The following is a 12,241-nucleotide window of genomic DNA, read 5'->3' as shown; positions in this document are numbered from 1 at the left end:
CTGTCGGGTAACTTCGTTTCCACAACTACTAACTGTAGAAACGAAACGCTCAATCCGAACACGGGAGGACACGCATGTATGTAATATTTGTTTTCCCTTTCTTTATTATATCACTCATTTTTTGTTTTGGATTTTGGTCTCGATAGAAATCCCTCGCTTGTCCTCGTGGACATAATTCTTGGTCCAGTTTTTTTGGCGAATGGTCTTTGCTTGGTTACATGCAATGACAACTCAGAGCTTAAGAGTTACACCAAAAACCATGATACATACAGCACAATCATATTGTCATTTGCGTCTAGGATTCAAGATTTACAAAATCATCTCGATTTCAAGCAGAGAACATATGTAGGTACACTGCATTCCTCAATACCTGTCTAGGTACGCACAATAAACAAAACTAAGCCCTGCATGTCATTGTTCTACCATTATTGTCCCATCATGACTTGTTAACTCGAGTGGGTGCATTGTTCCACTCTACCACCATGACGGGACATGGAAAACATGTGTTCTTGACAGGTCGTGTAGGCGTGCATAGCAAGGTTGGAGGCTCTTTTCAAGGTCCACAGTTGGCCATGATAGTTCCCGAAGAGAGAGCTTTGGGTCTTTGCTTACCAATGTAGTAGGCAGTCTAGTTTCCATCGCTTGAGGGGTTACTAACTTGGTAGGTAGTAAACAGACGACAGATAACATGTCCAAACTCATATCCGTAGCGCTGAGACTTGCCAACGCACACCTCTGCCCTCCCCCTGTGACCCGGCCCGACCTATGGACCTCGCCCTGCCCTGTCCTGCCCTGCCTCTGCCTTTGCCTTTTTGCCTTGACCTGACAATACAAAACCAAGCCAGGCGCTGACTGACACGTGCGAATCGCACAGGGCTTCAGGTACCGACCCCATAAAGGAGTCGTTGATCCAATTGTGTTTCAATCTCACCCGCATTACCGCCTTCGCTCCCTCCGAAATAAGCTTAGTGCACATCAATCCACATCTGCCAACGCTGTAACTTTACCACTGTAAAAGGCGGTGCTGTATCCACTCCACTACCGTACCCGTACCGCCTGTTCCCGTCCGTTATAGCGAGTAACTTTAGTGGCAGAGTGAATCGGATGGGTCCATTTGGGATACCTCTACCCCATCATATTCGATCATACCCTTATCCCAGCCCAGCCTACCAGCCCAGCCAGCCCGATCTCGTTGTCCAAAGCCAAGCCAAGTTTGTGTTCGTGTTTGTCTGTGCCTGTGCCTGTATCGGTCTTGAGACGTCCGTCTTGTTTCTAGCGACTACGCAGTCGGCATAACCGATAAGTGCCAGCTGTGAGGCCCTTTTTCGTTATTACCGGTCTGTTTCTCTCCATCCATAGTGTATAGTATTGCCGTGCTTTTCCACGATACTTCTCCCCCCACCTCCCACTTCAACTCTTTTCTGACCTCCCACATCTTCTCTCTTCTCTCCTCTCTTCTATTCGCGTACCAAGGACCTGTTCCCTCCCCATACTCTCTGTGTTTTGTTTTGTCTTGTGTTCTCTTAGAACGTGCAACTTCAGCCCGTGATACGATCAATACTTCATACGCTAAAGCACCTCGGAACGATCGCGCCATCATCTTTCCAACCTCCCGCGCCTTGTTACTCTCTATCCAGTCCGATCTTCGCTGGCAGGTCTAGCGCTCACTCTCGAATCCTCGTACAACCATCTTACTTGCGACTCGCATCGGCCGAGATCTGTTCGAGCCATATACTTTTGTTCAAAGGCCCGTGGGCGGCGCCTCAGAGAGCTGCTATAGCTGCGCGATTGCGACGCAGTCTCCTCAAAGCCCGAAATGGTTTCTATGCAAAGATCTCTGTCTTCACCAGTTCGCATTCATTCTGCTCCCAGTACGTCTCCGACGTTGCTACTCCCTAGCCCGTCTCTAGCCTGAACTCGATTCTGGCTCTGCATGCCTTGCAGTTATGCTGATATGATTGGCTTTATAGCTGGTTCCTCTACTGATGCACAAGACTCGGGGTCGCCCCCTCCGTCTGTCGATATCCATGTGCAACCCGCTCGATCACGAAGACGACGCTCGCCGAGCCCTAGCCCAACCCGCGATAACACCCAAAAGCACTTGCGGAACTCTGACAGCAAAGACCATCGGGGTCATGCTCATCAACAGTCACCAGTCATGTCCTCCCGAAAACCAATTGTGGCACAACCAAATATGCCTGGCCAACCATCTCCAAGAAACAGTCCAAGAGTCTCATGCCTGAAGCTTAGCAAGGACGAAAATGACAACGAATCTTCTTCCAAGTTCAAGCCGTTATTGCAAGACGTTTCGCAGTACACAAACCCACACCTGTCGCCTGAATCCGAAAGCACAACTCTCGAGGAGCTGGCTCATCTAGTGCGGCTGTCTAAGTACCAGGAGCGCAAGCGCGCCAACAATCGTCTGCGACTTCAAAGGAATTTGGTCTCTACTGCCCTCAGCGCCCGCTTGACCCGCTGCGGGGAAATAGCTCATCGTAATTTGGTCGACAGTTTCCGTCGTGACGACAAGGAGAACTTCTCTGCCCTTTACAGCGCCATCCATGATGTACGCAACAGCTGCGACGAGCTCCGTCGTTATGCCCTTCTTGACCCCGAGATGGAGGGTCTTGCCAATGGTGGTCTTGGATCTTCTGAAAGTTTGGATACCCCCACTAACTCGGCAGCTCTTGGTCCTCTCAAATCAATAACACCATTTTTACACGACATTTCTGCTTCTGCTCGGGATACGTTTTTGGAATTTCTCACTCAACTCCGTACAAACCCTGATTATTTGGCCACTCGTATATGCTCTCTGTCAAGCTCCGAGTTGAACTCATTCTTGACTTATCATAAAGGTTTGGAACCTGTGGAATCAGTCCTGCCCTTCCACGGTCGTTCTGGAGGAAGAGTCCACGCAAGTGCGCCCAAGAACAGCACTGCTGTGGACATAGAGCGACTATTGTCTTTCCAACGCCACGACCCTCTCTCCATTCTTATCCATACCTGCTTTGCCAATTCCGCTGGACCTGATAGTTCTGAGGACCAACGACGAACCGATATCTGGGCTACGGCTTTGGCGCGACTGATTTCGGAACCCAAATCCACCGGAGAGCACTTTCTGATTTCAGTTCTCAACATTTGGACAGCAATGCGTGACTGGTCCGGAAAATCCAATATGGAATGGTACCTAATGAAGATTCTTGAAGATGGAGCCTTTTTGCTGGACCGGGCCGAGGACCAACATGGTACCCGATTCAACCTCTCTGACTGGAACCATTCGGACGAGGTTGCAGCTAAGGAGTTCTACGAGCGAGCCGTAAACCAATTGTTTGAGCTTGTCGACGACGAGGATGCCACTGGAATACCTGAAGGACTTTTGGAGCTAGGAAATGCCATTCTGAAGAAGCTCGACCACAAGTATGTCGAAAACACCTCTCGCTGGTTAGTCTGGAGGTGCCTGTTTTTCGTCTTCCTTTTGGGCGTCATTATCCACCCGGAATCCTATGGAATGTTGGCTGAGTATCACATCACACCTTATGCGCGTGAGAAGATTCTGAAAAAGGTAGCCATGAAGGCTCATGAGTATGTCTCCAGCATGTGGAGTGGTAAGCCCTCGGCCACCTGTGTCCCAGTGGATGTACCACCAAAGATTAAAGGTCATGTGGAAAGCATCCTCGCGCGTTTCCAGGGATCGCGATCCAAGGCACCGGCTGCCAAGTTACTTCCGGCGAGATCCGTTACATCCCTGAGAGAAACCAAGGAGGTTCACCCCTACTTGGTCATTAGCCCAGCCGATCTTGCAACCTTGATTAATGCCATCTTCCCAGAAAGAAGACCACACTCGGCTTCAGGCAGCTTTAGATCAGGCCCAGCCTCCGTCTCAGGCATGTCTGCCATTTCCCAGCCCATTTCCATGTCAAACCCAAGGAACAGCAACTTCGACACTGTCTCTATCATCAGCACCAGTGTCTCTTCAGTATTCAGTGATTCGACCACAAGGGATGACTACCTAGACGAGCAGACTTCGGTTACACCTCAACGTTACTCTCCTCCAGCAATGGACTCGGAGCTGCAGAGGCGCTTGAACAAATATGAAGATGACGGCTATCGACTGCGCCTGGCACTACACGAGATGACTCAAAACTTGGGTTCTGATATCACTCGTGGTTCATGTCATCCTTGCGCTGAGCGATGGGTTGTACTTTTCATTTCCTCTGATGGAAAGAGCTTGTCTACTAACATGACATTCGATCCTGATGACGAACTAGACGATGAAGAAAACTCGTCTAGTACTGACACTGATGAGGAGGATGCCTCGGACGGACCTGAGCTCGACAAGGACTACCACCAACTCAGAGACTCCATCCTCAAGCTGGTGGAAGACTACGAGATCCCCCGTAGCCTTGAGCCAGAGAACAGCCGGACACAGCTTAGCAATCGTGCTTCCGGTCTCAAGCGGTACAAGTCCAAAACGCGAATCATCACCACTGAGCGGTCAATGTCAATGGCCAGCCGCAATCCATACAGAAAGCACATGGACAAAGATGCAAGCGAGAAGCGACATCCATCAATCCCCGAGTCGGAAACCAAGGATGACAAGTCGGAAGCTGTATTGATTACTATGCTCAAGGCAGCCTCAGCACAATCCAAAGCTCTGGCAGACTTTGTCTCATCTCACCAATATTGGAAGACCCTCAACCAACTCAATGCCCTTGCATCCCCTTCACTACGGGCAAACGGGTTTGCGGTTCTCATCAACATTTTCTCTCGTGGACCAAGAGATTCGATCCGCCGCTCTGCGTCTGCCATTGAGGAGTACGATGCTTGGCTTGTCTGGCTCAAACAGAGCCAAGAACGCCACGAGGGCATTATTGACCGCATGATGAAACGTGTGCGGGCCGTACGCGACAAGATGTGGTATGTGACAGACGTGCGAAACTCAAAAGAGTACGCTCACAGCCGTGATATCTGCCAAGCACTCAAGACTATGGGCATGCCTCGACGTTGGAACTCTTTCCAACGATCTCGTGCCCACATGGCTAGAGGACCAAGCTCGTCTTATCTCTATCGCACTGAATCTCAGATCATGGACCTTCTAGCAGCGTCTGAAGAGCAGGGTGGGCCAAATAAGCTTAGCGATGACCCTGCGGAGGCTACTGCAGCATGGCTTCAAAACCGTGGCATCGAGAACTTTTGCATGGGTGAAGAGAGAATTCACAGATTTTGCTACGAGGTGGACAAGTGTATCTCTAGATTGGTCGGTGAGACCATTCGAGATGCGCCAGTTTTGTGGTCAAGCGAGCTCTACAAGCGCGACAAGCATAACTACGACCGTGCAAGAGCCAGAGAAAAGGAAATGTCGTGGACTGGAGACGACTCTGGCAGCATCATCAGCGAACAAGATCGCAAGTTCAGCCCAACATCAAGCAGACCAAACTCGCTTGCTCGGGATCTGAGATCGCTATCAATGCACAACCCTAGCCAGCAGTCTCTTGACTCGGTGCGACAGAGTATGCCTCGAGCCAGCTCAGCATTGTCGGATATTCTTGATGGACAAGAGTATTTCGATCGAGCTTCGCCTGCACACACCAATGATTCAGCCAGCACCTTCTGGTCACCATTCCAGCCAATCACTTCTCCCAGTTCCGGAGCTTCTCGGGGGTACTCGCCTACAACTAGCATGACGAACCTCTCTACAACCTTTTCTCACTCTCAACATGGTACCGCTCCCTCCAACTCGACTTTCTCGACTGGACGTCCTGGTACTTCTGCCTCATCGAACGAGACAGTATTCCAGCACCAGCGAGTGGATGATGAGAAGACGCGCTTCCTTAACGAACTGAGGCAGTCCCTGACCAGTCTTTTGCTTTCAGACCTCGGCAACCAAGTTTTCTCTCGAGGTTCCGAAACAGATGGCTGGTTTGATACGCTGGGGCAACAGTGTATCGATCGTAAAGATGCTCTTGACCGCCGAGCTCGACGTCGATCTGAGATCAAGGAGAAGCGAAGCTCAGGTCGACCAAGAGTCATTGAGAAGAAGAAGAGCTTTGGTAACCTACGAGGTGCTGGTGATAACAACTCTGAGCGTGCATCAGAGACTTCGGAGGGCGTTCCTCAGAATTCGAATGAAGGATCGAGCACCAACGACTCGACGCCACGTCTTTCCGCAGCTAAGGAGGAAAAGGACAAGACAGAGTTCCCTTTCAAGAAGGCATACAAGCGGCTACTCAACATGTTTTGCGTCCATCCTAACCCTTACGCAAAGCTGAATGCCCTTTATGAGTTGGAGAATCTCATTGTGGCTGCGCTTCAATCAAGCGGTCAGAAGAGGCCCCGATGGAACCGGTCCGATGCTGGATCAAGCGTGGTGACAGAGCACAACACCAATGCTCGCCCTACCCCATTGGAAGGGACGATTGACAATGTCAAAGAACGCCGGTCGCAAGCACTTCAATCTCAACTTGCAACGCCGTTCTTTGGCCCTCGCCAAACCAATTCCGAGACGAGGTCAATCATGTCGGGAGGCAACGTCAATACCGACATCATCACCAAGGAGCTGCAGGCACTGTTCAGAGAGGCATCGATTCGGCCAAAGACCATCTTCCGCGACTTGCAATTCATTGCATCATTTGTTCCGCCTTCTGTGTTGGATAAGCAGGAACGCGGCAAAGCTTTCTGGAACACTGCTCTGGCAGCACTCAAGCTGAAGGCAGAGGTTTGCCGAACCATGGTAGAGATGGCGGACGAAGTGGTTGCAGCACACACACATGTGCGAAAACCTAACGATAATACGATAGCAGATGTGCCACAATCAACAACAGGCACACCACCACCGCCGTCAACAACATACAAACTAGATGATGCGGGTAAGATGTGGACAATCACGGCCAAGGAAGGATTCCCAACAGCGCAGCGCGAGCTTGCGCTGTTTTACCTTTCCAATCCGGAATACGTTGAGCGAACAACGCTCCCTCTCTCCAAGCCACGCGAAGTGTTTAAACAAACTGTCATGGACAAGTATGGCCGCTTGGGTAATGGTGGAGGACGCACAGGGTTCTCGAGTGGCGGAGGCGAAGGCAAGGAGAGCGATGTGAGAAGCGACCCAGGACTGATGTGTGTCGCGGTTCACTGGATGGAAGCGGCTGAGCATGGAGGTGATGAGCTGGCGACGAGCTTCTTGCGACAGAATGAGTTTATGGGTGGTCGTTGAGGAGAGTCAAGTCGAGTTGAGTTACTGCTGGTGTCGCTGAAAGTATTATACCCACGTGTTTTTTTGTTTGGCGCTTGGGCGTCTATAAGATTTCTTTGGATGCTTCATAGAGGAAATTGAGGATATGTTTGATACGATTTGAGATGTAGATGATGTTTATGAGAAGCGATGTATCGATTGGATGGCAGTAGGGGGTTTTGATTGATATCATATGAGCACTTGTATATACATTGGTGTTGGCCTATAAAAGCGCCAGTAATTGTATATAATGATACATCCTGATCTCTTGACTACGCTTCTGACTGTTTGTCTTTTGAGTAAATTCTCAGCAATTTATTGTTTATGTTGACTGGAAATATTTGGACGTATGGTCTGCTATATTGCTAGAAAGAAACTATCATGTCTATACTCTAGAAACAGTAGTAGAATGAATGGTGCTATGAGATGATTGTGATCAGTTAAAAATAGGTTGTCTGGTCTTGGATATGTCGAGAACTGGATGATGGCCTGACTTTGCGGGATATTTTAGTGGGTTCGGTAGTGGCCGGATCATGGTCAGATGTTTCGGAGGCCCCAGATTCTGAGGATTTCTTCACCGTTGGTCGCTTCAAAGAGACGATCTGAATGATGATTTACATCAAGTATGGTCTATCTGATTTGACAGGAAATTTGGAAAGATGCAGTATTCATTATTTCCTATAGCTCAGATTTGCGTCTGAATTGACTCCATTTATTCACTGTTCAAGTCACTGAAAGCAACCGACATCTTCCCCTATGGCCTTTTCATTAGAGTATAAAACAACAAAATAAGAAAAGTTATGTAGTATATTTACCTACTGTGTGATGACCCGAAATTGTTTCTTTTCAAACTCTGAGACTCAAAGTCATATTGGAAACCCAATGCAATGGTACGGACCCCGGCAAGACCCGAAGTGGCAGTGTCGATCTATCATGCACTCAATTATGGCACCACAAAAAACAACACCACCTTTCCTACCATCGGCTGGTCAGCATAGAACATCAACATTCGACCTGAAGAAGGAGGCGGAATTTGACGAAAGTGAAGCTGAAGAAGGAAATATATAATAATGAGTATTCATGCTCTTAATTTAATACTCATCATCACTATCATCCAACAATCACAAGCATCCCTTACAATTACAGCTTCAGCTCAATCAATACCTTTCACAACTTCAACCAATCACATCAATTCATTCAAAATGGCTCCTATTCCCATGATCAAGTCTGCTGCTGCTCCCAAGTACGTTCTTAATTACAATTTACAAAGAAAAAGAATCTAACATTTATTTCTAGGGTTCTTCCAGTTCTTATCGCAGTAGGAAGCATCTCCATCGTCGGCGGCTACGTCCGCTCTCAACTCACCACTCAATCACGCACATTCGATCGTCAATTTAGCCAGTACAACACCAACAAGAGCGAATCCGTGAGAGCAAAGACATTCAACGGCGCTGTGCCTGATCCTCGAACAAGTCTTTTCAACGTCCTTGGCTGGTGAACTCAAGATGAAACTGTCATGGCGTTTATGGGTTGGGTAATCTGGATTTGGATTTGAGGCGTTTTAAATCTGCCTTGAGAAAATAAAGTTACATAATTAATTGAAAGACTATCGAGCATGCGAGCGTTGTGCTAAGCTTAAACAAACTGCCGCTCCGTTTCTACACGGAGAGGCATCCGACTATTGAATTTAGACAGTTGACTAGTGGAAATGAGCTTCTTTTATCAAATTGAGGTCTTGATTGTGCGCCCAATTTTTATACATAATTACATCTGTTTAGAGCCTTTTATCCCTAGAATAATCTTTGTATACTCCATGTACCATCATTTATTGAGATTCATTGTGACAGCTAGACCTGCTTTCCCACGACCTTCATCTTTCAGCTTGGTATCAGCCAGCACATGACCCCTTGCCAAATCCAACTCGACATCCCTGAATCCCTGATACCCCTGCCTCATTAAGCTTAAACATGGTGGTGGTCTAGACGTTCCATTAACTCAGCTCAGTCTTGGCATTTCTCCTTTTGGCTCAGCCCTACAAGCACATTCGGCTGTTGACCCAATTACCTTTCCTCTACCGTTCAATAGCGACGCCGCATTTTACAATTCGGGTTTTTCAAGGGAGACGCCACAGACAGTTCTCAAAGCTACCAATGATCAATGTACAATGACCGCTTGCCCCGTGAGCTAATGCAGTTATGGCACTCGGAGGTTTGAAGAGCCGGTGACGGGGGCGGTGTGCTCGAGGTTGTGCTGGCAGTAGTTTATATGCTGCTACCCTCGCACAAATATCTTGTTTTCATGTAGATGTATACACAAGCCTAAGAGCTGGTTTCAGCAACATGTATCAACCATCATATCTGCAAAACCAAGAGTGGCAGCCTCAGCAGCCTCAGCAGCCCACGTACGAGTACAAGCCTGTCACAGCACAAGAAGTCTACCCTGTCGAAGCAAATCCAGGTCAACCAGACAAGAAACAACGAGAAAGACCCGACTACCGACCCATTCCTCTACGATGGCCCTTTATCAGCGCTCTCATCCTTGTGCTTCTGGCATTGATAGGGTTGGTCATATATGCTGTACGTACCCTGGACGGAGCCGATACCACAACAAGGCTCGAGAACAGATCATTCCAAATCACGAATGACAGTCTCTTCTTTATGAAAAGACAGGACATAGTCAGCCAAGACGCTGTACCAGACGCAACCGCCGCTACTGAAGCAGAACCCGAAACAGCAGCTAATTCCGGCCCTGATGAAACTGGTGTTTCCGGGTCTGAGCCCGCAGACAAGACTTCAGATACCGACGATGGGGAAAGCGGCACTCTGACAACTGCCCTTGTCGAAGAACTCTTCACGACAATGGTAACCAAGCCAGGCTCGCTCGAAGTGACATCCGTCACAGAAACCGTCACGGAGACGGGCGAGATCACACGCACATTGGTGGAAACCATTCCAGGAACTACATATGTCACATCATCCGAAGTACCTGTAGAAGACATTCCCACGTCGGCTGAAGATGGCAGTTTGCCAACCAATGCGTACGTCCCAGTCACTGTGACAGAAGCTGCGCAAACAAAGACAAGCATCACTGTTATGGAAAGCGGCGTGGTTCGCACAACTGTCAAGGAGACCACGCGTACTGGCCCCCCGATTGTATACGCTTCTGTTGGAACGACGACAATTTACTCTGTCCTCACTCTCGACTCGGAGGGAAAGATCGCAGAGCCTCCCGTTACAAAGTATCGAACGAGCCAAGTCGAGGCCACTGTCAAGACGATTGTCGATGCGCCACCGCCAGTAACAATGGTCCAGACACTTCCTGATGGCCAAGTTATTACCTCAGTGTCTACACCACTTGGTACAACACGGGTTACGACCATGCCCCCAACACAGGTTGTCGTCACCGACGTTTCCACGCCTACTGGTGGTACTCGTATCGTTGTCGAGGCTACGACGCATACTCTCACACAATCGGATTATTTTATAGGAAAATTCCTTCCGCCCATCGTTGCCGTGCTTCTCGCTATGGGTATTCGTGCCCTCAATCAAGCTGCTCAACAATACCAACCATTCGCTGCACTCACTAGAGAAGGCGGTGTATTGGGTCGTGAGGCTTTGCTTCTTAGCTTTGATGGTTGGCAGAGTATCTATCTCCCATTCAAACTCCTTTTTAACGGCCAACCCCTTCCCTTCCTGACAGCCTTGGCCCTGTGGTCATCGAGTTTTGTAGCGCCTCTATCCAGTGAAGCCATCGGCCTAAAGATTTATGGCCGCTGTAGCAAAGGGGCTATCGACGGCTGTGCTCTTGAGCTCGGTGTCTCTAACAATGCGGCCTATGCCCTTGTTGGTCTCCTAGGTGCAATCGCCATTCTTCTAGCTTTCACACTCAGTGTTATCAGCCGTCATTGGCGCACTGGTGTGTATGCAAACCCGTGGTGTGCAGTCAACACGGCAGCTCTTGTTGCTCGGAACCCAGACATTCGGTCCATGGGGGCCAGTGACTGGAAAGATCTCAAGAGTTACATTACCGAGAAGAGGTTCGCCATGGGTTGGTTCCGCAACCAAGACGGACGAGACGAATATGGCGTTGTTGTCGTTGGAGATATTGATCGTCCCATCGCAGCCCCCTGCGCCAATACGCCATATACTGAAGGCATGGCCTATCGCCCACAGACACGCCATAGGGCTCCCCAGACTTTTATGGCTTTGAGCTTCTGGTATCGCTTCACGTTTCTTGTGTTTTTGATCTGCCTTCTTGGCTTTGTTGGGTATTACCACTTTGTTGATACCTTTGGCAAACTGCCTGAGAACATGAAGAAGCTTATGGAGAGTCAGGACTTTGGTGTGCGCTTTGTCTACTCAGCCCTTGGTGTTATCGTTATCTTCTGCTGGGAGTTCCTATTTACTAGTGAGTCTACTTTCCACCTTTATTCTTACCTCGTATTAATCTTGTTTAGGTGTTGCTGTCATCACGCCCTACCGCCGTATGGCTGAAGACCCTCAAGTACCGACGCGATCAGTCTTGATGACACCAGCAACCAATCCAGTCTCGGGTGTGTTTGTTGCACTGCGGATTCGAGATCCTCTCCTCTTCTTTACGGCCTTCACCACCGTCCTCGCACAATTTCTCCCAATTTTACTCGCCAACGTTCCGTACAACCGCACCCAAACAAGCGATGCCCACGAGATATGCTCTCGTCTCAGTATTGGTATCTTGCTTGTCATGGTTGTTGCCATGCTGTCCAGTCTGTTGGTCAAATGGCCAGACTTGCCTGTTGATCCCAGTAGTCTAGCAGGGGCACTGTGGTATGTTTCTGATGCGCCGTGGGTTAGGGGTCTAGAGGGTGTCGCAGCAATGAGTGCAAATAAACGTAAGAATGCGGTGCAGAGTCTTGGAGGAAGATGGACATATGGGCCTATTCATACGCCCATGGGAGAGCGTATGTGTATTGAACATGGAACGACAGGATTCAGAGGTTAGTAATATTTGGGAAATTTGCGAGCGCGATTGATA

The 12,241-nt window shown here is 49.0% G+C and overlaps 3 protein-coding genes across 3 annotated transcripts; all 3 read left to right on the top strand.

Annotated features, from left to right (window-relative positions):
* Positions 1-1,816: 1,816 nt before the first annotated feature.
* FSST1_011572 (uncharacterized protein) lies at positions 1,817-7,210 on the top strand (the record flags this gene model as incomplete). Its single annotated transcript, XM_083234718.1, has 2 exons — positions 1,817-1,871; positions 1,971-7,210. 2 exons carry the CDS (start codon positions 1,817-1,819, stop codon positions 7,208-7,210), a joined length of 5,295 nt encoding a protein of 1,764 aa, XP_083081268.1.
* A 1,220-nt stretch (positions 7,211-8,430) lies between these two features.
* Positions 8,431-8,726, top strand: FSST1_011571 (uncharacterized protein; the record flags this gene model as incomplete). The annotated part of the gene is made up of 2 exons (XM_083234717.1): positions 8,431-8,471; positions 8,525-8,726. 2 exons carry the CDS (start codon positions 8,431-8,433, stop codon positions 8,724-8,726), a joined length of 243 nt encoding a protein of 80 aa, XP_083081267.1.
* Positions 8,727-9,567: 841 nt separating this feature from the next.
* Positions 9,568-12,208, top strand: FSST1_011570 (uncharacterized protein; the record flags this gene model as incomplete). Its single annotated transcript, XM_083234716.1, has 2 exons — positions 9,568-11,635; positions 11,685-12,208. 2 exons carry the CDS (start codon positions 9,568-9,570, stop codon positions 12,206-12,208), a joined length of 2,592 nt encoding a protein of 863 aa, XP_083081266.1.
* Between the last annotated feature and the right edge of the window lie 33 nt (positions 12,209-12,241).

Source organism: Fusarium sambucinum, chromosome III (genome assembly GCF_050947815.1).
Source record: "Fusarium sambucinum isolate potato_lamoka chromosome III, whole genome shotgun sequence".
Taxonomy (NCBI): domain Eukaryota; kingdom Fungi; phylum Ascomycota; class Sordariomycetes; order Hypocreales; family Nectriaceae; genus Fusarium; species Fusarium sambucinum.
The sequence above is the reverse complement of the archived record's forward strand: the minus strand, read 5'-3'. Positions and strand labels throughout refer to the sequence as shown.